The sequence below is a fragment of the Cricetulus griseus genome, chromosome 7 (assembly GCF_003668045.3).
Source record: "Cricetulus griseus strain 17A/GY chromosome 7, alternate assembly CriGri-PICRH-1.0, whole genome shotgun sequence".
NCBI classification, from domain to species: Eukaryota; Metazoa; Chordata; class Mammalia; order Rodentia; family Cricetidae; genus Cricetulus; species Cricetulus griseus.
The window spans coordinates 100,908,242-100,930,804 of NC_048600.1; the positions used below are offsets into that span (position 1 = coordinate 100,908,242).

The 22,563-nt window shown below is 49.8% G+C and overlaps 1 protein-coding gene and 1 non-coding gene across 2 annotated transcripts; both read left to right on the forward strand.

Annotated features, from left to right (window-relative positions):
- Window positions 1-1,175: 1,175 nt before the first annotated feature.
- Window positions 1,176-7,599, forward strand: Supt4h1 (SPT4 homolog, DSIF elongation factor subunit). Its single transcript, XM_027426315.2, has 5 exons — window positions 1,176-1,333; window positions 1,807-1,913; window positions 6,250-6,305; window positions 6,676-6,729; window positions 7,207-7,599. Exons 1-5 carry the CDS (start codon window positions 1,265-1,267, stop codon window positions 7,272-7,274), a joined length of 354 nt encoding a protein of 117 aa, XP_027282116.1. The 5' UTR covers window positions 1,176-1,264; the 3' UTR covers window positions 7,275-7,599.
- Window positions 7,600-20,254: 12,655 nt separating this feature from the next.
- Mir142 (microRNA mir-142) lies at window positions 20,255-20,333 on the forward strand. The gene has a single exon (NR_105121.1). It is a non-coding gene; the product is annotated as a microRNA mir-142 (primary transcript).
- The last annotated feature ends 2,230 nt before the right edge of the window (window positions 20,334-22,563 follow it).

Below are 22,563 nucleotides of genomic sequence, written 5' to 3' on the forward strand. Positions count from 1 at the left end.
CTACACTGCAAGAAAACTAGTATTTTGTATGAATTCCTGTGTGTGTGTGTGTGGGGGGTCCCTTCAAAGGGCATGTGTATCTCGTGCCCTCTACAAAGTCCCCGGGGTCAGCAGAGGGGCTTTGGCTCTGTTCATATTGCACCATACCTCGTACTTCTCTGTATGGTTTGCCCAGGACACTAGGTGTCCGGGTGCCCAGTTCAGAAGGCAAGGGGTTTTGCGTCACACACTATTCAATGGCGCTGAGGTGGGGGAGTGTACGAGAAGTGAGATACCCAATCTCCAGAGGTTCTCATGGAACTCTTGTCTAAATGTGCCAAGAGTTTCACAAAGCGTAAATTATCAGGCGGGACGCGCCAAACCGAGAGGCTTTTAGGAGGAACCGAATATGCGCGGCCCCCACCCCAGTCGGCGCGGCCCGGGCTCGCATTCCCGTGGACCGCAAACGAAACCCTATCACGCTCTGGCGGTTACTAGAAGGGGCGGGGCCTGGCCTGTCGCCGGGTTTGTTTTCCGTCTCTGCAGACGACCCAGAAAGGCAAGGGCTCTCTCTGCCTTAGGTTTAAAGCCACCTAGCGTGAAGCTTGCAGGCTTGTATTCTGAGCATCCGGGAGGCTGAGGCTCGAGGGCAAGGAGTACCGGAACAGCCTGGTCTCAAAAGAGGAGAACGCCCCAGAGGTTGTGGCACGCGCCCGCCGTCCCGGCACTCCCGAGAGGGAAGGCAGGAGGATCACCAAGGTCACCGTCCAGTAGGCAGAGAGACCGGCGCAGGAATTACCGTTGACTGTCGCAAGAAATAAGCAAACTAAAACAAGCAGACAGGGCAATCTAGGTTCTCATCGGGGACCCCGAGAAAAGCGGGGCCTGCCTCCAGGCGTCTACATCAAAAGGCCCGCGTTCCGGCGCTCAGTTCCGCCAGCCGCTCCGCGCCACGCCTCCCGCGCATGCGCTGACCGCACCCCACGGGCCCGCCCCTACGCGTCCGACCCCTCCCCACCCCACCCCCGCGCACCGTCTTCCGCTCGCTCACGCGAGGCCAGGTGACGGGCGCGCGCGGCCCAGGTGGCTGCCGGCTGCCCCGCCCACGTTCCCTACGGGCGAAACCATCTCCTCCAAGGGGGAGAGGGGCGGGGCCGGCGACCGCCTGCACCGGAAGAGGAAGTTACGCCAGCAGGTGGCAGGCATTCTGGGTAATGGTCTGTTTACTTCCTGCGGCTGTGGAGACTGTGCCCGTCTTTCCCTCTATTTCACCGTGCCGGTGGGGATGGCCCTGGAGACGGTGCCGAAGGACCTGCGGCATCTGCGGGCGTGTCTGCTGTGTTCGTTAGTCAAGGTGTCGGTCGGGGACCTGGTTATAGGAGCGACCGAGGAGGCGAAATGAGAGAGAGAGGGTGGAATGGGGCCCCCAGACAGAAAAGGAGAAGATCTGAGGTCGCCAGGGGAGTGGGAAGCCTTAGGGAGCCATTGTTTACGTCAGAAGAACGTGAGCGGGGCGACCGTACCTGCCTTTCGGCATAAGTTTGGCTCCCCAACGGGCAGTTCGGTGAACCTAACTGTGGTGGGCTGGGGAGACGCTAGGAGCCAAAGCAGCTGAGAGTAGTTGGAGAGGGTTCCTGACTCGAAGGCGACTAGAAAAAGTATATAGGCTGGATTAGGGATGAGAAGAAGGAGTGTGGGCATGGAGTTCAGGAATAGTAGTGGAGAGAGCAGTAGGTGTTGGGCTACATAGAGAACCAAGAATTTGTCTTCGTTGAAATACTAAGACCTTGTTCATGCTCATCCTCCATGGTTTTTTTTTCCTTCCAGACTATAGACCAGTTTGAATATGATGGGTGTGACAATTGCGAAGCATACCTACAAATGAAGGGCAACAGAGAGATGGTGTATGACTGCACCAGCTCTTCCTTTGACGGGTAAGCCCCTTCATGTTCCTTTGTTCACTTCTGAGCCGTGTTGATTGTGACCCAAGAAGTGAGTATGGGGCAGATTTTTGAAGTCCTAAGACTGGCTGGTCTCAGTAGTTCTTTTGAGACCCACTAATTCTATGTATTCAGACCAGTAGCTATGAGCTTCCTGTAGCTGCTGAGTACTTGACATGTTGTTAGTTCAAATTAGAACATGTTTAACTGCCGGGCGGTGATGTACACCTTTAATCCCAGCACTGGGGATGGGGGCAGAGGCAGGCAGATCTCTAAGGGTTCCAGGCCAGCCTGGTCTACAGAGCCAGTTCCAGGTCAGACAGAGCTGTTACACAGAGAAACCCTGTCTTGGGAAAACAAACACACACACACACACACACACACACACACACACACACACACACACAAAAGAATATGTTAAGTATCAAATATACACCAGAGAGCAAAGAGCAAAGCAAACTGAAGGGAAAGGATGCCAAATAATCTTAATTTTTAGGATTAGTTAAATGCTGAAATAATGTTTTGTATTTATTTGGTTAAATATTGAAATTAATTTCATCTTCTCTTTACTGTTTTAAACAGTGGCTAGGAGAAATTTTAAAACGGTACGTCCTGTTTCTGTATTTGTTTAACAGTGCTTCCCCACTCTTGTCAGCTCAATGATAGCTGACACTCACTGTGTTTATCTTGGACACCACTGCCTGGCACAGGCTGTAGGAGGTGGTAGATCCTTAATGTTGAAGGGTTGAAAGTATAATCCAGCCCTAGAGCATGTGGTTACCATAAACAAAGCCCTCGGTTTAATTCCTGAGGCTTCTCCCAAAGCAGATGCATGAAGATCCACTTTAAAAAAGAAGGAGAAGGAACATATGGTTACAGTAAACTATGCCCTCCAACATTATCTTCATGAGTATGGTGGCTTGCACCTGATCTCATCATCTGACAGGGAGAAGCCAGAGAATAGGAGTTCAGGGCTAGCCTTAACTGCATAATGTGTCTAAGGCCAGTCTGTGCTATGTGAGACCCTGTCTCAGACAAGATCAACTGGATGGCTTAGCAGGTGACATGCCTGATGGTAGGCTGATAACTTTTGACTTCAATCCTGGATCCCACAAGGTGGCAGGAGAGAACTGAGTTCCTAGAATTGTTTTTCTGACCTCAATACATGTGCCCGGGCATGCATATCTGTGAAGAAAAGGGTACCCCCCACATAGCCAAATAAGTTAACTAGAAAAATAATAATAAAACCACATTGATCTCTGGTGGTGCATGCTTTTAATCCCAGCACTCAGGAGGCAGAGGCAGGTGGATGTTCCTGAGTTCAAGGCCAGCCTGGTCTACAGAGCAGGTTCCAGGACAGGCTCTAAAGCTACAGAGAAACCCTGTCTCAAGAAAAAAACAAACATCAAAACAAAACAGAAAAAAAAATAATAAAACAAACCTGATAATCTTTTTTTTTGTTTTTTTTTTGTTTTTTGGAGACAGGGTTTCTCTGTGTAGCTTTGGAGCCTATCCTGGCAGTCGATCTGGAGACCAGGCTTGCCTTGAACTCATGAACATCCACCTGCCTCTGCCTCCCGAGTGCTGGGATTAAAGGTGTGCTCCACCAACGCCCGGCTCAAACTTGATAATCTTGAAGAGACCTATAAGAGGATTTTTCTTTTGGCAGCATGGTCCAGTGGGGGACAAAGGAAAATGAGAGAATCGTGAATGGCCTGGTGGTCTTCCCCAAGACAGCAGCATTGCTTGGTTTCTGGACTGCCAGCCAATTAAAGATTTACATATTAACTGGGCTTAGGCCTAGTATTTGTTAAAGTTCAGTGGAGGTGGGCCTGATTTCTTTCAGGGAAGAATAAAAGATTGGGCCAAAAAAGATGTTGATTTGGAATCTTCAGTTCCTGTGCATCCAAATACACACTCATGTACTCTCTTCCCTTTGCTTCTTCATTAGCCATTCAAGATTGATGATTAATGAAAAAGCTGGGTGTGTTGATAACTTCCTTCAGTCCTAACACTCAAGCTGAGTTAGGTGTGACACAAGTGTCAGGTAGCCCTTGGTTGCATCATAGGAGACCCCTGTCTGAAAATAAAGTCTAAACTGTAGGTGCTTCCATCTATAAGTGAAAGTCTGTGGTAGCTGCTTTGAAAGATGGTAAGAGTTATACAGTGAGATGAGTAAGAGAACACTTTGAATTCTTACCAGTTTAACCTTTTAAAATTGTTTTAAAGATACATTTTTCTTTTTGAATTACATGTATGTGTGTGGGTATGTGCACATGAATGCAGGTGCCCAAGAAGGCCAAAGTCCTCAGATCCCCCTTGGAGCTAGAATTACAGGCAGTTGTGAGCTGCCCTGTGTGGGTGTGGGGAACTGTACTTGGGTTCTTTTTGAGAACAGTATGTACTCTTAATCACTGAGCTGCTCTCTGTCTCCCAAAAGTTTTTTTGTTTTTGTTTTTTTTACTTTTTTTTTTTTTTTGAAGTTGGCTATTTTTATACTTATGTGTATAATACAGATTTTAAAGTTGTGTTATTTGTTGGTGCCCTGGTTTCTTACCTTTTGGCCATTATGAAGATGATCTACACATACTTGCTTAAGTCCTTGCTTTAGAGCTTTTGGTTGTATGCCCATGAGTAGAATTGCTATATCATAATGTAACAACTATTTAGTTGTTTGAGGAACAAAAAACAGTACTTGAAGGTTCCAGTGTCTCTCCTCATCACCACCTCCTGTTGCTTTCTGGGTGTTTTTGTTCTTTGTTTTTTTGGTTGGTTGATTGGTTGTTTGGTTTTGTTTTTATTTTTTGAGGCAGAGTTTCTCTGTCTCCCTGGCTGTCCTGGAACTCCATATATAGACCAGGCTGGCCTTGAACTCACAGAGATCTACCTGCCTTTGCCTTCCGAGCACTGGGATTAAAGGTGTGTGCCACCATCATAGGGTTTGCCTGGCCATCTTTTTCTTTTCTTTTTCTAGACAGGGTTTCTCTGTGTAGTTTTGGAGCCTATCCTGGCACTCACTCTGTAGACTAGGCTGGCCCCAAACTCACAGAGATTAGCCTGCCTCTGCCTCCCAAGTACTGTCACCACCACCTGGCTAATTTGTTAATCTTAAAGAACTATAAGATCTTTTTTCATTTTTGATATATATATTGTTGAGAATTGAACATAGGGCCTTTGTGAATGCCAAGCAAATTTTCTACCTCAGAGAGGGAAAATATCTTCATAGCCCTCCCTTTTACTTTTTTATTTTTGAAACATCATTTTAAGTTGGACTTGAAATCTTCCTGACTCAGCCTCCAGCATAGCTGGGATTGCAGGCTTGCCTGCTCAGGCCTGACTAGAACTATAGGATCTTGGAAGAAGTTGATTTGAGGTAAAAATAGCATTTCAAATAAAGGTGTATGACTGAAGCAGAGGCGTAGGTTAGGAACACCTGGGTATGTTTGGAGAAGTGTGGACATTCTCTTTAAAAGGTGTAATCATTTAGGTAACAAAGGGTAGATTGTGAAGAGCAGAGAAAGTACAGATGGTGGAAGGAAAGCCTTTGTATGTGACTATCCTGGATCAATCTACAGAGCCAGGTGGCCATCTTTATCCTTCTTGCCGCTCCTGGATGTGAGATCAGTTCCACTCAAACCATGAGTGAAAATAGACTCCAGCATTGTTGCCAGGAAAACAAAATGGCCTTGGGGGAGACAGTCAACAAACATGTTTCAGTTCCTAGAACAGACCTGACAGTTTATTTAGACTTTGGCAACTTTTGGGTGAATAACAGAAATAACCTCTGTTGCTCCTCATAGTGCCTGCCTACTTTACATAGTGCCTTTCTGCTCACCACCAGTGCATGGCCTGCCAAAGGATTGTTGGAATAAGAGGCAACCCTTGGTCTACTATGTCAGTCTCCGTACTAGGCGCTTTGCATGTTACCTCAGTCTCCAAGTCTCATTGGTGAAAAATCTTTGAAATGTCTCTCTGTGTATTTCAGACTACTCAGCTCATTAGAGGACGGGCTTGGTCAAGTCTCCTTCATTTGCAGTAACATGATCCATTGTTTTGACTCCTTTGCCCCAGGCTCCAGCACCTCATGATTGGGCTGGTCATAGTCAGGACTGATCATCCATGTATAAAGCTCTTCTTACTGGCTGGCCAGGGACATAGACTGAAATACTGTTGTCACTCCCTCCCTAAGTCAGCTCCTTCCCAGCATTAGAACTACTTCCCAGCTTTCTGGAGACAACTGTCTCCACAGACTGCCCTCCCAGGGCTGTTGCTTGCTCAGAGCCCTCTCTACAGGGTAGGCTCAGGCTAACTCTGCATTTTCTCTCTCTAGAATCATTGCAATGATGAGTCCAGAAGACAGCTGGGTCTCCAAGTGGCAGCGAGTCAGTAAGTGTTGGTCTTCTTATCCTGGCCTGTGCAGTGTTGAGAATGTGCCTGAGGGTCTGCAGGGACCTTTAAATCAGCAGGGTGTGCACTCCCATGATGGGAAGATGGGAGTTATAGTTAAGTCCAGCCTTGGGGCTGGAAAGATGGCTCAGCAATGCCAGGTTGAACAGCTTGAGTGATCCTGGGGACCCACATGGCGGAAGGAAAGAACTGACTTCACAAATTGTCTTCTCATCTACACACACACACACAAACACACACACACACACACACACACCCTTTCCTCTCTACCCCTCTTCTGTTTTTGGCTTAATTCTCCATTGGTCTCCAGTCTTAACTCATTCTCATTGTAGTCTCCTTTCTTCCTCAGGTAACTTTAAGCCAGGTGTATATGCTGTGTCAGTCACTGGTCGCCTGCCCCAAGGTAATAACAATTGTAGCAGTGGTTCTGTTCTGGCCCTAGTGAAAGCCAGTCTTTTATGTGAATTGACACCAATAACTTGACTGATATTGTTCAGACATTTGGCTCCAGACCTTTCAGTTTTGTTTTTTGTTTTATCTTTTTGAGGGGGAGGAGCATATTGAAGGCAGTGTTTCTTTGTATAGCTTTAGAGCCTGTCCTAGAACTTGCTCTGTAGATAGGCTGGCCTCGAACTCACAGAGATCCACTTGCCTCTGCTTCCCAAGTGCTGGGATTAAAGGCTTGCGCCACCACCACCCAGCCAAACCTTTGGTTTTGATGAGTGTGAGCCCTGCTTTTTGTTCTTCCCTGGTAGCTCTCTGGTAGGCACTTTTCTTGGATCTTAGGTAATAATCAGGGAACCCCAATTCACAGTGGCAGACAGGTTGGGTGGCTTTATCCTTGTGACTCTCTCATGGGACTGTTCTTTTCCTGTCACAGGAATTGTTCGGGAGCTGAAAAGTCGAGGAGTGGCCTACAAATCCAGAGACACAGCAATAAAGACCTAGCTAGGTGCAGCCCACAGTGTCTTGCTTTCTACTTCTGGCCTGTGTTTGTTTTCTTGTGGAGCTAAAGAAGCAGAACTCCAAATACTCCCTGCCCTCCATCTCAGGATCAGTAGACTCCCATGAAAGCAGCACATCCGGCCCTTGAGTCATTTCACTTTCTCTGATGACTGGTGAAGTGCCAGTATCTGGGTTGGTGGACTTCAGAGACTGTATGAAGGAGAGAGTAAGATGCTGGTTTTCCTACCTCTGTCTAAGACTTTGCCTTTGTCCATGGGCAGGGCTTAGGTTCAATACCAATAAAATTAACTTTTGGAATGTGCTCAAAGCTGTGGCCTATGCCTTGTGTTTCTGTCTCTCTCAAAGTGAGGGCTCACTTGCCCTGTGAGCGGAAGCAGCTCGGCTGAACCCTTGAGGCTGCAGGGCACAGCTATTCTGTGTGCTAGCTGGTGTATTGTGGGAAGGCCTGCTGTCCTGAGGCAAGGTCACCCCTCTGACTGGAAGTCAAGTGTCCATCTAGACCTGAAGCAACAGTCTCTGAAGGAATCCCAAGACTCCTTCGTGCCTTCTACCCCTTGACCCTGTTTTTACTTCTCATCCTCACTTTGTCTGAGCTGCTGTCACAGGTGTAAAGTGTGAGAAGGAAGGTCGGCTGATCCCATGGCTGTCTCCTGACTCCACTTGTCTCGTCCCAGCCTATGGAAAGCAAGCTGGTAGTGACCAGGCCACTCATATCCACTAGGAGACCTGTGCTCTGGGGTAATGGGTCATTACTCTCAGTTCCAGACTGTGCTGTTGAAGGCGTTCTCTAGTCATAGATGCTGAGTTCTTTAGCTGAGTTTCAGTTAATGGCCCTGGTGGATAGCCATAGCAACTCTGCCAGGCTGGAACCTTCCTCCAGGAGGGAGCAGTTTCCCCAAGAGTGTGCCTAGGCTGTGGAACCAATGCCTAAGCTTTCACTGGCTTTCTCAGAAGTCCCTTGGAAAGCCCCAGCTGCTGTCCTGTGTGCATGACCCGGACGTGACTTCGTGGTGAGAATGGAAACAGTTGTGGGGAGGGGAGGCAAGAAGAGCCTGCACAAATAACCACACTGGGGCTGCTTGAGTCCCACACCTAGCTGGGCCCCAACTGTCAATCTCACAGGAAGTGGAAGACACAACCACTGTCAATCATGGGGGTGGGGTGGGGGTCTTGTTGCAGCCCCCTCCACTTGAGAGCTGCTTTTCGATTGTTCTCTTGTCTTCTGATGCTGGAACCTAGCAACCCGGGCAGGCAAGAAAGTGCTAGAGTCCCACCCTTTCTGTAAGCCGAAAGGTCCTTGAGACAGGAACTTGGTTTGGGACTCTCAGGATTGGCTGTCCTGTGGCAGGGACTGCTGTCTGCACTCCACCTCAGGGTAGTAAGACTCAGTCCAGTGCCTGCTGAAGTTTAGACTGTCCCAGCTTAGGTTTGAGTCAGCCCAGGGTCTTAAGATCTTCCTGCCCCTGCATCAGTGCTCAGGACTGAATCTTCAGCCTCCACATGCTAGGCATGCAGTTTTCCACTGAACTATCCCCAGCCCCCACACTTTCTGAATCAGATCGCATTAATTTTATACGCTGGCTTTTAAAAAGTCACCCTGCAACCCAGGCTGGCTTTGAACTTGTGGTGCCCCTGTCTCCTGAATAACTAGAATTACAGGTGTGCACCATGAAGCCTAGATCCTCCTGGTCTCTTGTTCAGTGGTTTGACTTATGTCCCTCAGGGGGACAAGGGTACCCTCCTGCTCAACAGGACAGATTCAACTCAGACAAAACACTAGAAACAACAGCAGCTGAGCCGCTTTCAGAATGCTGCCCGGTCCTCATTTTCTACCCCAGTATTGGTATCCTATAGCTGAGATGCTAAGTGACTTCACAGTGAAGGCTGGTAACTGATACAGCAAGAGTCAGGATGTCTCCACAGAGCAGTTTCTCTGAGAATAGGGAGATGGGCTGGTGAGGTCCTAACCTCAGGCCGAGCTTGCCAGGTTGGGGGCTGAGACTCTGTTCTTGATGTCACCACTGCCTTGTTTCCCTCAGCCTGTGTATAGCCAGCTGCTCAGGCCTGGCACCTCTCAGACTCCCAATCTCAGTATATAAGAGGCAGGTGGGTAATGGTGAAGAGAGAAATCTAGCTCCCACTTAGTAAAGATTTTCATATAAATAGTATTTGGTCTCTTGACACCCACTGTCTCATTTGATCTTTCCAAAAACTCCTGGGACCTGGTTCTTATTTAGCAACAAGGAGATGCTCTCCAAGGGTTAAAGTGGCTTAGCCATGATAAGAGTGGAGCCTCAGCTCAAGCAATACAATGTCCACAGTTTGAGGGCTGCTGTTTCTCACATGGTTACTCCCTGTGTGAGGGCTGCACAGAACTGTGCGGCATTAGCTTTTTGTTTGAAGTCATAACACCTTGTCCCTCCACACTGGACCCTGCTAACCACCCTACTCTTAACACCTCTAGTCCCCAATCTAAACTTGGCCGCATGAGTTAGTGGGAGTAATGGTCCAGGAAGGAGGTCAAAAGGAAACGGGGCCAGCCCTTCAGTTCTCTCCAGCTGCATCTTCCATTCGTCTCCAAGCCCCAGGCACCTGCCAGCCTGTGCCCCACATTTCCCAACCTCTTCTGCATTGTCCTCCCCACCTCCCTCCACCTGCAGCCTGATTGTGGCCCCATCACACTCTGATGGAACACAGATGCTTGTGTGTGATGAAAACATGTTCCTGCTAAGGGCAAGAGCCCAGCACCCCAGGCCTGCTGCTGTCGGGGCCCCAATATTGAATATATTTTTGGTGTAAACCTCAGCTCAATTCCAGGAGCTTGAATCTCCCATTGTCTTTCAGATGTCAACTGGTTACCTCTGGATGGCCTGGCTATGGTGGAGAATGTCTCCTAGTTTGTGTAACAATAGGCCTAGGCCCCCGGGTGGATGCACACCCATCATGGGGCCTGGAGGAACGTGCCTAGGGACTGGTGAGGGACAAGTGAGGATGTGCGGTTTTAGGGGGTGTCTCTAGGATTAAAGGAGATATTTGATATCAGATTTATACATGATAATAGATGTCTTCTGCTATCACCCCCACCGTTGGAAATTCTGCTATTTAAAAGGATGCTTGAATAAACCATGGACTCCAGCATGGACTAAGAGCCCTCCTGAGATGACAAGATGTGACTGTCTCGTCCTTAACGCCTCTGGGTAGCTAGGAGTTTCCAATCCACACTCCCCAACTCAGGGATGGACCCGGGACTGTTTGGCTGGTTCCGATTGCAGCCCCAAAGACATCAGTCCAGAATAGATGGCCTCTGTAGAATGGGACTGATACAGGCTGGATCCCGGCATGCTGCCTCTGCTAGCACTGTCCCTGTGACTTTAAATCATTTTGTTTACAGCTTCCTTCCTTCCTTCCTTCCTTCCTTCCTTCCTTCCTTCCTTCCTTCCTTCCTTCCTCTCTCTCCCTCCCTCCTCCCTCCCTCCCCATCTCCCTCCCTCCCTCCCTCGCTCTCTCCCTTCCTTCCTTTCATCTTTTCCTTTATTTTTTGAGACAGGTTCTTACCATTGTAACCCTGGCTTGTTGGTCCACTTCTCACTGCAACAGGCTGCAGTCGAACTCAAAGAGATCTGCCTACCTCTGCCTCCCAAGAGCTGGGACTAAAAGTGTGCACCACTGTACTCAGTGCAAAGCTCCTCTACACAACACAGTTGGCAAAGCTATGGCACTAGTTGGCAAAAAATATGTACCTGTGATAGGTGTGAGTGGAAGAGGGCAGATAGGACACCCAGAGTGCCTGGTAGGTACATTGTTTCCTTCCTCCCTCCCTCCCCTCTGCCCTCCTTCCTTCTTCCTTTTTCTCAGCCAAGAACTCCACCACTGAACTACATGCCCAACCCCCTCTTATTAACTTATTAAACTTTGAGACTGTTCACCAAATTATTCATGTTGGTCTAGAAACTTATTCTGTAGCCCAGGCAAGCTTTGAACTCTTCGTTTTTGTTTTGTTTTGTTTTTGAGACTGGGTTTCTCTGTGTAGCCCTGGCTGTCCTGGACCTCATTCTGTAGACCAGGCTGGCCTCAAACTCACAAAGATCCAACTGCCTCTGCCTTCTGAGTGCTGGGATTAAAGGTGTGTGCTTTCTTAACACAACTAGACTTTCCTGTTCACTATCTCTCTTTCCCCAAGTGTGTGTGTGTGTGTGTGTTGCTGAGGATTGAACCAAGGGCTTCTTTTTTTTTTAATGTATTTCTACTTTGCTATCCACCCACAAGAGTCAGGATATGACTTAACCTCTATTTAGCTCAAAGTCATTGTTATGAGCCTTCAGTTTTATATCCTCTGGTAAAATGGCTTTAGAACTCATTATTTTTCTACCTCTTGGAATCACAGCCTGTCAGCTGTCACTTCTGCCATTCATTCATGGCTGTCTCCCTTCTAGTCTTGCCTGAGCTGAAGGAACAGACAGCTACATCTGGTACTTATTGTCGTGTGGCCAGAGAATTAGTGAAAGCACATGACTACTTGCCTGGGTCTTTGGCTGGGTGTAGAGGCCTCCACCTGTGGGAAGGCAAGCTCCAGACTGCTGGTGCTCTAGAGAAGGAAGACTGGTAAAACGTTGGGGCTGGTGGCATCCTATTAAGGCCACCACCTTATGAGTGACAGGACCAGACCACATCAGCCTACTCCAAGAGGAACCACGGCTTCGAGGTGTGTCCTACAAATTTGGCTCAGAGCTTCTGGCCTCAAGGTGCTGCTGAGCTCCATGAATATCCCTGGAAACAGGAACTGAGTGCACACCAAACTGCCCTGTGCTGTTGACACCAAGATGGCTAGATGCTGGGGATTGTGATGAAAACTATTGTCCCTTTGCATTTTGGCACTCTGTCTCAACAGTCCTTTTGGGGAGAGGACGGGCAGCATGATGCAGAGGAATTGAGACCCTCGGAACTTTCCTTGGGTCCATCCCATGTTTGATGGATGCCTGTGCAGATATGTGGGGGCGCTAGCAGGCCCATTTCCAGACCTCTGTGTTGTTTCCATGTGTACCTCCTCCCTGAAAACTGAGACCCTTGTATTATTCAGCAAACAGGGGGAGGAGCTTCAGTCACCAAGGCAGGGCCCCAGCTGCTTTCCAGGTGTCCTTCCTTCTCCCCAAACCCAGCACCCATCACCCTCTGAATCCTTTCTTGCTTTGGAAAATACCTGGGAGTGAACTCCGTAGGGCCATTAGCCAGAAAGGTGTGCTGGTTGTGTTGATGGTAACTGTTGATTGTTTCCGGGGGTGGGGGTGGTAGTTGAATAGCAAAAGGCAGAGGGGGGAACACAAATCCATACTTGGGAGGGGAAAGAGCTCTGGGAGGGAGAGGGTGCCAGTAACGACCTAGTTTCCTCAGGAACTCTGATCCTAGCAGTGACAATGGAGTGATCGAAAGCCCAGAGTCAAGCTGGCACCTTCCTCACCCCATGAAGGCAGCTGCAACACTTTCTCTGGGCAGCTGAGTAGACTCACTTCCTCAACCCTGCACCCTAGAGAAGCAGGAAGATGGAGGGCAGGTCTCAAACAGAGAGGTGGAGCATGGGGTCCAGGCTCCTGCTGGGGAAGATGAGGGAGTAGAGGTGGGCACGTCCGTGGAACAGGCAACTGTCAGTCTCCTCTACAGCAGGGGAGAGGAAGCTCCTCCTCTACCCCCTTAGCGGTATCAGGGTCCAGAATTGAACTGATGTCCTTGCAAACGGTTCTTTCCTGGCAACTGGAGGCAAGAACAGGAGTGGGGAACTGCTGGCGGCCTGTGGTTCTAGCCTAGCAACTATACTCTCATATGGTGATTTCCAGGTTCAAAACTGGCCGGAGCCATTATTGCTTCATCGGTCCTCATGAGACATTCCCTTCTCACAGATAGGAACACTGAACACTGGATTAGCCTTTCCCTTTGTATGTCACTGCTATGCTTATGTCCACCCTGGGGGCAGGGACAGGGTTAGGTGAGGGCAGCCCTCCGCGTGTTCCTTTTGCCTCCTGAAACCTCAACAGGCAGGTGGGGCTGGGGGAGTATGTGGCTGCAAGTTCACAGACCTCAGTACCAAGGTCCCTTAATGCGCTCACTACGTTTACTAACCCTCAGACCCTTAGAAGAGGAGGGTCTGGACCCCCTGCCCCCATTTCATACCTCCATTAGTCCCCGGCCTCTCACCTCCCCCTCGTGGAACCACAGCCCCATGACGCTGACACTCAGGCTCCATTGGTCTATGTGGAGAACATTTGCCCATATTTGGCCAGGCCAGCTCTCTAAGCTGGGCCTCCATCTCTGGCCCAGCCCCCACAGGCCTCTCTCTCTCACTTCGTCTTTTTGAGGTTTGGCTGTGGGGCCCAGTGGGCGTCACTTTCTGGTTGAGTCACTTTTAACGGCTCCAATGCTATGAGCCGCTGCTGTTGCTGTTTGCTCCGCTCCTGGATGCCCTCTAGGCTTGGTGGCTAACCCTCCCCCACCTGAATTGCTGAAGAGAGCTGGGTGGACAGTGACCTTAGACAGGTTTTGCAGACCACTTGGTGACCCATTTAGTCACATCTACTGGCCCTACCCACAACCTGGGGCAGGGATGTGGCCCTGAGTCCCTCCCATAGCTTTTTCCAGCTCCTTCCTCAGACTTCCAGGGATTTCGGGGACAGATAGGTCCTCATGGAAGAACTGCTTCTTTGTGGGGCGGGGGCAACTAGAATTGACTTCTTTGGGGAAATAGAACAAACGGGATGCAGACTGTTGGCTGATATTCAGGGAGAAGAAACTTAACTTGGCTGAGATTCCGGTTCCTCAATCCATCATGGGGATACTGACATTTGCCTTACTGGGTCAGCATGATCAAATGAGATGCAGACCATTTACTGGGTGTTCTGCTGGAGCCTTCTGTGGCATGGCGAAGTGAATACGGTGGAGCCTAGGCTAGCTCCTGCACTGAAGGTCTCCTCTTCCCACATCTTATCTTCTGTTTCCAGCTGTGCCTGGGTATGAGGAACCCTATGGGGGACAGGAGGAGACAGGAGCACTAGACAACCCCTTTGTTCCTTGTTCTAGGTAAGAGGAGAGTTCTGCTAAGGAGCCCTCTCTGGTCTTTAGGATGTCTGCCCTGGATCCAGCAGGGGAGATGTTCAGCTGCCCTGTGGCTTGGCAGGTTTTAGAATATGGTACTATTGCTTCCTCCTAACACCAAGATCCTTGGACCTTTGTCCTTGGGGATACTCTAGAGTAAAAACAGGTCCTTTGGTCAACTATCTCTTCCATTCTATAGCTGAAGCAGCCGGTGGTTGCGGGATTGGGGCAGATTCAGTAACAGGCTCAAAGTTACACTATAAAGAGGCCTAGGAATCTTCTCTCCATTTTGTCCTCATATCAGGGGTAGGATTCAGGTTGATTGAGAGATCATAGCAGGCAACACTCTTTCCCTCTGTCCCCAACCTCTCTCTTTGTTTGCTTTCCTGGGTCAGCATGATCAGTGGAGATACAGACCAAGCATACCCCTCACATGCACTGTGTACACGCTCTGAACTTTCTCCCGGCATGGAGAGGTGGATGTGTGGAGCCCAGGCTAGCTCCCACAATGGCAATCTCTCTCTCTCTCTAGCTTTCTCTCTCTCTCTCTCTCTCTCTCTCTCTCTCTCTCTCTCTCTCTCACACACACACACACACACACAGTGGAAGAGAAAGATAAAAAGGAGAGACAGAGACAGAGAGACAGAGACAGAGGGAGCGAATTTTATCTGGGGAGCCGGAACAACTATGCATGTTAGGCCTGGCACACATGAGCAGAGGGAACTTTCTTTTTCCTGTCTGTGTCCCTAGGAGATCCCAGAGGAGAATACTTCCAGTTTCATTACCACTCCCACAGTAGTGGTCAGGGTGGCTTTTGCCCTTCCACAAACACCCCCTTTTCTTACCCAGACTTTCTGCTTCTCCCCATGCTGTAAAAAGAACCTGCCCTTGGCCCTCACTGCCTTCTGTGTGTCTTTGTGCTTGCAGTGTGGCTTCCAAAGGGTCAGTTTGCTGCTCAAATCCCTATCTTATGATTTCAGGACAGCTGAGCCAGAGCCCTCCCTATAAAACAGTCTCCTAGAATGGACCCTGTGTATTGGAGCTGCCCCTTGTCTGACAGAAGATAAGGTGGGATCTGGAAGGTACCTAGACAGGAGGCAGAAGCCATGGGACATGGCCTGCCAACCCTCCTGGCCTGGTAGGAAGCAGCCCTTGTGCTCCCAAGGCACTGAGGTGACATGGGATCCTCCTGGGTGCTGAATGACCTCTGCTGGGGACTTGGTAGTCTAAGGTCTTTGAGGCATTCCCTCCAGTGACCCTGGCTTTCTTTCGGCTGCCCCTCCAGGGAGCCAAGAAGGGCCTCAACCTTTTTTGGTACTATTGATTGTGATCTGATTTGCCTGGTTTTGTGAAGCTGGCGGATCAGTTTCCCTCCTTTGTGGCAGGCCCGCCCCAACACTAGTTCGATGAAGGGTGGGCCTCTCAACCTTCTGACTTCCTGTTTGTGAGTGGTTAGCTCCTGTGGCTTCTCTCTTCAGAAGGCAGGTTATCTGGCCTGCCATCTCTGCCTGCCTGCCTGCCCACTGAGTGAGGCCCCAAGCCCATGCAGCTGGAGTAAAATCTTGGTTTTCGGCTCAATTCTTCCACTCTTTGGGCCTGCACTCCTAGTATGGCAAAGGCTTTCAAAAGACACCCTTTCTTCCTGTTTCTTCTCTCCCAGTTGCCCCTTCCAAACTCTCTTCTGCTTGTACTTCTACCTTTGCTGACATCTGTTCCTCAGCGGACTCTGGCCCTATTGGCCCCCTCAGCACCAAGGGAGGACTACTTGGTACCTATCCATACTGTTCATGCACACCAGGACACAGAATTTCCCTGCACCCTCCTATAGTGACTCCTTCTCAACCCCATCCTTCTCAGAAACTGAGAGCACCCCACTGTGGGTCCCATGTCTTCTCTTCAGGCTAACTTTACCGGCCCACAGCCTTATCTCAGCAGGCAAGATGGCTACCCCCAGGGTTAGTTAGGAAGGGATGGGAGAAAAGACTGTTGAGTCTGGAGCCCTCCACAATCACTAGCCCAGGTCTGGGACTCATCCCTTAAGTGAATAGGGTTTTGTTTCTGTCACCCATTATCCCCAGCCATGCTTCTACTTACCAGAGACATCCCAGGAAATGAGAATGGCAGAACCAGTGGCTGAAGATGTAGCTGCACTGGTACAATGCTTGCCTAGCACGAATTAGGCAGGGTGGTGATGGGAGCACATGCAGGAGGACCAAAGTCTAGGTCATCCGTGATTACATAGCAAGTTCATGGCCAGCCTGAGCTACAACAGGATCCTGTCTTAAAACACACACACACACACACACACACACACACACACACACACACACACACACACAAATAAAAAAACACATACACACACAAAGAAATGGGTGGGGGTGGGGGTGGGCTTTGATCCCAGCACTTGAGAGGCAGAGGCAGGAAGATCTCTGTGAGTTTGAGGCTAGCTTAGTCCACACAGTGAGTTACAGGACAGTATTACAAAGAGAAACTCTGTCTTGAAAAACAAATGAGAAGTCAAAACCAGAAAAAAAAAAAAAAAAAAAACCTTGGAGGATATTTTTCAGCAGAATTTAAGTGGTGGCCTTGGCCTCATGTGCCTTCCTATGTCTGGAGGTGTTGCCAAGGGTGGAGTTGGAATCAACTACTTGAACTCTCTCTCCTCAACCGAGGGAGACATTAAGACCTCCCCTTTCAGCTCCAGACCACCCCTGATAGTTTTATTTCTCTCTTCCTGGGGAGCCCAGGCAACAGGAAACTTAGTGGGGAAGCGGTGGGGGTTAGGCCTGTCCTTCAGAAGTGCTGGTATGTTCCAGGACTTCTGTCAGTCACCTCACTGGTTCCAGAGTTCCAAGTGCCTGTGTCCTTGCAGGAGGCCGGTGTGTCCAGGCATGGGTAGGAGGCCTTCCAGGTGAGCTGTTGGCCTGAGCTGGTTGTGTCTGCCCTGTACAGCTCTAGGAAGTGCAGCATCTCAACCGCTCACAGGTGTGCACCCCAGTTCCACACAGCACACACCCACTCTTTTAACACGCTCTATCCTAGTGTCCTTGTCTAAGACTCTGCCTCCTGTCTTCCCTGTGTCTCTTCTCTGGTTCTCATTTTTAGGGGCTTTTAGGCCCAGCAGTGGTGAAGCCCAAGGCACAGGGGCCCTGGGCTCCTCCTCAGTTCCTTTGTTTTTCAGCCCCAGACTCAAGATGGGAACCACAGAAAATTCCAGATCCTCCAAGAAACTTCCTGACCCCAAAAACTCTATGGGTAGAGGTTGGGCCCCCTGTGATCTGAGACACTAATGATTGGCTGCTGAGGGAACACAGCACAGCTTCTTCTCAGAACTGGGTAGGTGTCAGTGACACTCGCCACCCTGCTCAGGACAGAAGAGGGGCTGAAGTGCCCCTTGAACTCTCAGGTCTGACTTGTTACAGGTTGTCACATACTCAAGACATCTATGGCCCATCTCAGAAGCCAGGCCCCTAGATTCCCCATGGCACATCTTCTCGAGGGCAGACCCTCCCCCCACCAGTAATAGGTCTAGGGCTGTGAAGCCCTTGAAGGATAGGGGTCCAGGAACTCAGGTTACTGCACAACTTTGATATTCTTAGTGTCTTATCTCCTGGGGCAGATACTTCCCCTCCACCCAAGTCTGAGGCCTGGTGGTGGTCTCTTAAAGGAACACTGTCCTATTTTTGGGCAGCTAGCCTTGCAAGGCTGTTCACCACTGTTTCTTTAGACCTTAGGGGTATGGTCATGTTCTAGCTTTCCTACTTTCCAGGTTGGCAGTGCCTCTTGCAGAAGGAAGGGATATGGAGCAGTCTCCCTCCCTGTATTCCTTCCTGGGCCCTGAATCTGCATTCCCTGAAGCCTGAGTGGCCCTGTGGCTACATGGGATACCCAGAGAAGACTCTCATGGTCTTCCCAGAGTCATTAGTGGTTTTTCCTGTCTTCTGCCTCTTCTAACTGCCCCTCAAGGCCATTCTAGATTCCGGCGCTAGGCTGGGGAAAGTATGGGGCCCACACTCAGCCCCCTAAACTCCTGCCCAGACTCCCACCTTGCTCCCATCCCCCAGCTAGGGGCCCTAGGCTGGGTAGTTTCCTGCCTTCCCCATGGGGAAAGTGGGGGTGACATGCAGGTGGGTGGGCGGTGCCCACATCCGGTGGCCAAGAGAACCTCCTGTCAGAGCCTCTTTTCCTCCCCTCCCCCAAGACTCCAAGGTACCTATGCCCTGCCCAAAGACCCGCATTCTCACTGACATGGCCTGTCCTTCTATCCTTATAGGCCCTAAAAACAGAATGAAAACACAACCCAATGGTGACATACACAGCCCATGATGCTTTAGGCCAGGCTGGGCCTGGGGAGGTGGGCTTTCAGGGATACTGAGGACACTGCCTGGCTGGTGTATAGGTCTGACTTCCCTTCAAGCCTCTCAGGAGAGCAAATGGAACAGCCATGTCTTACTGGGTCTCAGTGCTCAGAGAAAAGGGCTTGTCAGTGGGGGTAGGGCTCAGGAAGGGTATTTTTCTAGTGTTGGGGTTCAGGACTCTTCTGGGCAGTCACTGAAGGTCCTATCAGGGAACTGTTGTCTCTAGGGGTCACCCCCAATGAGTCAGTCTCAACTCTTGAACCGTCGTCTGTGGCTGGTTCCATTGGGGAAGGGCAGGCCTGGGATTCAGGAAGCCACCTGCCCAGGGCATGTGAGATGGCCTCTTCAGCCCCCCTCCCGCCAACACCCAGCCTTGTCTCTGGTTTCCTGTCAGTCTGCACTCCCCAGGGAGGGGAGGGGTGGCTAATCTGCGATGCGTTGTGGAGGCGGGCTCCAAGACCGTTGGGCGCCCTGAGATCTGACCCACGTGGCCTCGGGGTTATAAGCCCTGCCCACCCTGAAGGGAACCCCACTTTGGAGCCTGTTCCTCTCAGCTCTGCAGCATCAGGTAAGGGCCTAAATCTTCTTCACTCCAGCCCCAACCAGGGCTCCTTAACTCTGGGCCTAAAGGATGGTGAAGGGTTTTGGGTTCAGGTTCTAAGTGGAGGCTCGGGACAGCAGGAGGCCAAGGGCTCGGGTGCCAGGGCTCCCCTGAAAGCTCCAGGCAAAGGACCAATGACGCTAGGATCCGCCGGCCTTCATTGGGAACAGCTTTCAAAACCTTTTAAATCCTCTAAGGCAGGGTTAAAGGGTAAAATGACTTCTGCTCTCTCCACCGCTCCCCCCAAAAGAGAGGCACCTAAGGCTCTGAGGAAGGAGGGCTGGAGAGTAGGATGGGAACGGGAGAGTGGGCAAAAGCCAAAAAGGCGGGGCCAGTATCAGCGAGTTGTGCCCAGGTATTTTTTCCGCCCAACATGGCCTCCATTTCCATCGGCTCATTCTTGGACTCCAGCTTGGGGGACAGCCATGAGTGAGGGACTCAGGGCCTGGGTCTGATGGGAGGCGCACGGGCTTCTGGGAGGCAGACCCTCTGTCTAATGCATAGGCTGGGCACCAAGGCTTTTACGGGAGGGAGGAGGCCGTGGCTGCCTCAGGTGGGTTCAAGACAGTGGGTCTTAGGGCTGGGAGGCACCACCCAGGGGGTTGCAGTTGTAAAGATAGGATTGGGCCTCAGGAGCAGCCATGGTCTCCACCTGAGTGTCCCCAGAAGGGAGAGAATAGGGTGGAAACCTGGAGGGGGGGAGGGAAGAAGGCCCTAAAGAGGAAGTTGTTGGTGGCGCGGAAGACTAGTCTGGCGCCATGCTGAGTCACCACCCAGAAGGCCCAGGGCGGGCCCTCTAGGGGGCCACAGCGGGTGTAGGGGTCCTTGGGAAACTACAAGGGGGGGGGGGGCAGAGGGCTTTTTAAAAGCAGGAGTCAGCAGGAAGAGCAGGTGGCCTGAAGAATACCTGTGGACAGACAGACAGTGCAGTCACCCATAAAGTAGAAAGCACTACTAACAGCACTGGAGGGTGTAGTGTTTCCTACTTTATGGATGAGTGTACTGTGGGCTTCGGAGACAGCGCCACGCCGCGGCCACCTGCCACCGGCCTTCTCCACCCCAGGATCATGGAGACAGGTAAGCATCACTTTTATCCGCCCCCCCCATTTTGCCAGCTCCCCCAAAGACTTTCATTTCTTCCTAAGCACTGTGCTTCCTGACCCCAGACAACTGGGTAAAACACTGCAGCAGCTCTCTGGCATTCAAGTCTTTGGAGATGGGGTGGGGCCGTGTATGTGGTGCCACACCTGCAGGCAGATTGGGGGGATTCCAGAAGGGAGGCCAGATGGACGGGAACCTGCAGGGGTCACAGGACCTTCAACTCTAATAAAGAATGGACTTGTTTCGCTTTTGTCTGAGACTCTGTTATTGGGGGTATCGGGGTTGTGTGGGCTCCCCGGGTACCTGGGAACAGAATCACCACCACAGAGAAAGATTGGTTGTGCTGACACACGAGAACACTTAGGCTAGACTAGGCCACAGCCTGGGCATGAAAAAGCTTGGGTCACTGGAAGCAGACCTCCTGGCAATGTGAACAAAGGGCTAGGGTATGAGGGGACCTCTACTTTTGGTCCTAATTCCTGCTCCAGCTTCTATTTAACTCTCTTCACTTCCAAAATGAAGGCCGCTTGCCTCCGGTTTAGGTCTAAGAAAGCCTAGAGCAGTGGTTCTCAACCTTCCTAACACTTCGACCCTTTGAGACAGTTGCAGTGACACCACCACCACCATAAATGTATTTTCCTGGCTACTTCATAACCGTAGTGTTGCTACTGTTATGAATTGTAATGTAAGTGTCTGTTTTCCAGTGGTCCTAGGTGACCTCTATGAAAGGATCCTCATTCCCCTGAGGGGTTGCAACCCACAGGTTGAAAGCCACTGGTCTAGAGGTCCTTGGTAGCCTCAGAGTTGGGCAAAACCACTATGGTTCGCTATGCCCACGAGCACCTAACACAGTGGCAGATCACGGGTACTCATTAGCAAGGCACACATGCATCACCGTTCATATGCATTTCCACCAGGCCCTGTACACAGATGCCAGCAACATGTACAAACCAAGACATAGACTATGAGACATGGCTGACATAGCATGGTTATATAGTTTCCTAGGAGAAACACATGTTCACAGCACTTACACATACAATGGTGTATATACATGACATGTCATGCCCAAGATTATATCCATGTAGTGACATTCACATAAATACGGTGGCTGCATGTACATACAGTGACACTTATGGATGATAATATAAAATCACAATGGTGCTTACAGAGTCAGGATCTCTATGGGTTTCTACACCTATGGATTGAAATTCTGTTTTGATTTTATTTTGATTGTGTGTATGCGCATGTGACGTGGTATGCATGGGGGTGGGGTTAGAAAACACCTTGCATGAGAGAGTCAGTTCTCTCATGTGGTTTCTGGGCATTGAACTCTAGTGGTCAGGTTTGGTGGCAAATATATCCACCCATGGAACCATCCTACTGACCAGACTGAAAAAAAAAATGTGTTCTTAATGGCAAGCCAAGTATGTGGTGTATCCTGTAATCCCAGCAGGTGGAGGCTGGAACTTCATAAGATCCTATCTAAGAAAGGAAGCTGTGTCTTAACAGATTTTTTTTTTTTTTTGGTCATTGTTCTCATGATCTCCCCAGTAATACAGTGTAATTATTTGCTTAGCATTTACATTGTATTAGAAAATAGGTATAAACAATTAGAGACAATTTAAAGCATATGAGAGGGCTGAGGATATAGCTCAGTGGTAGGGTGCTCGCCTGGCATGCAAGAGACCTTGAGGAAAACAGTGTGTATAAGCCGTGTGCAGATACTTCACAATGTTATATAAAGGACTTAAGTGTCTTGAGAACTTGGTGAGGCATCCAGAGATGATCCTAGTGCCAGTAATCCTTAGGCTTGGAAGAGTGAAAAAAAAGGCATGTATACATCTCCATATCATCTCTTATTATTATTATTAACCATAGTTTATTAGTATATATATATATGTTTCTCTTATTGGTTGATGAATAAAACACTGTTTGGCCAATAAAGACAGGAAGATAGGCGGGACTAGGAGATGAGAATTCTGGGAAAGGTAGGTAGAGGGAGACCTCGAGAGACACCATGTAGCCGGCAAAGGAGTAACAGGTCTGGGCATTCTCCAGTAAGCCAAGACCACATGGAAATACACAGATTTGTAGAAATGGGTTAATAATTAAGACAGAGCTAGCCAATAAG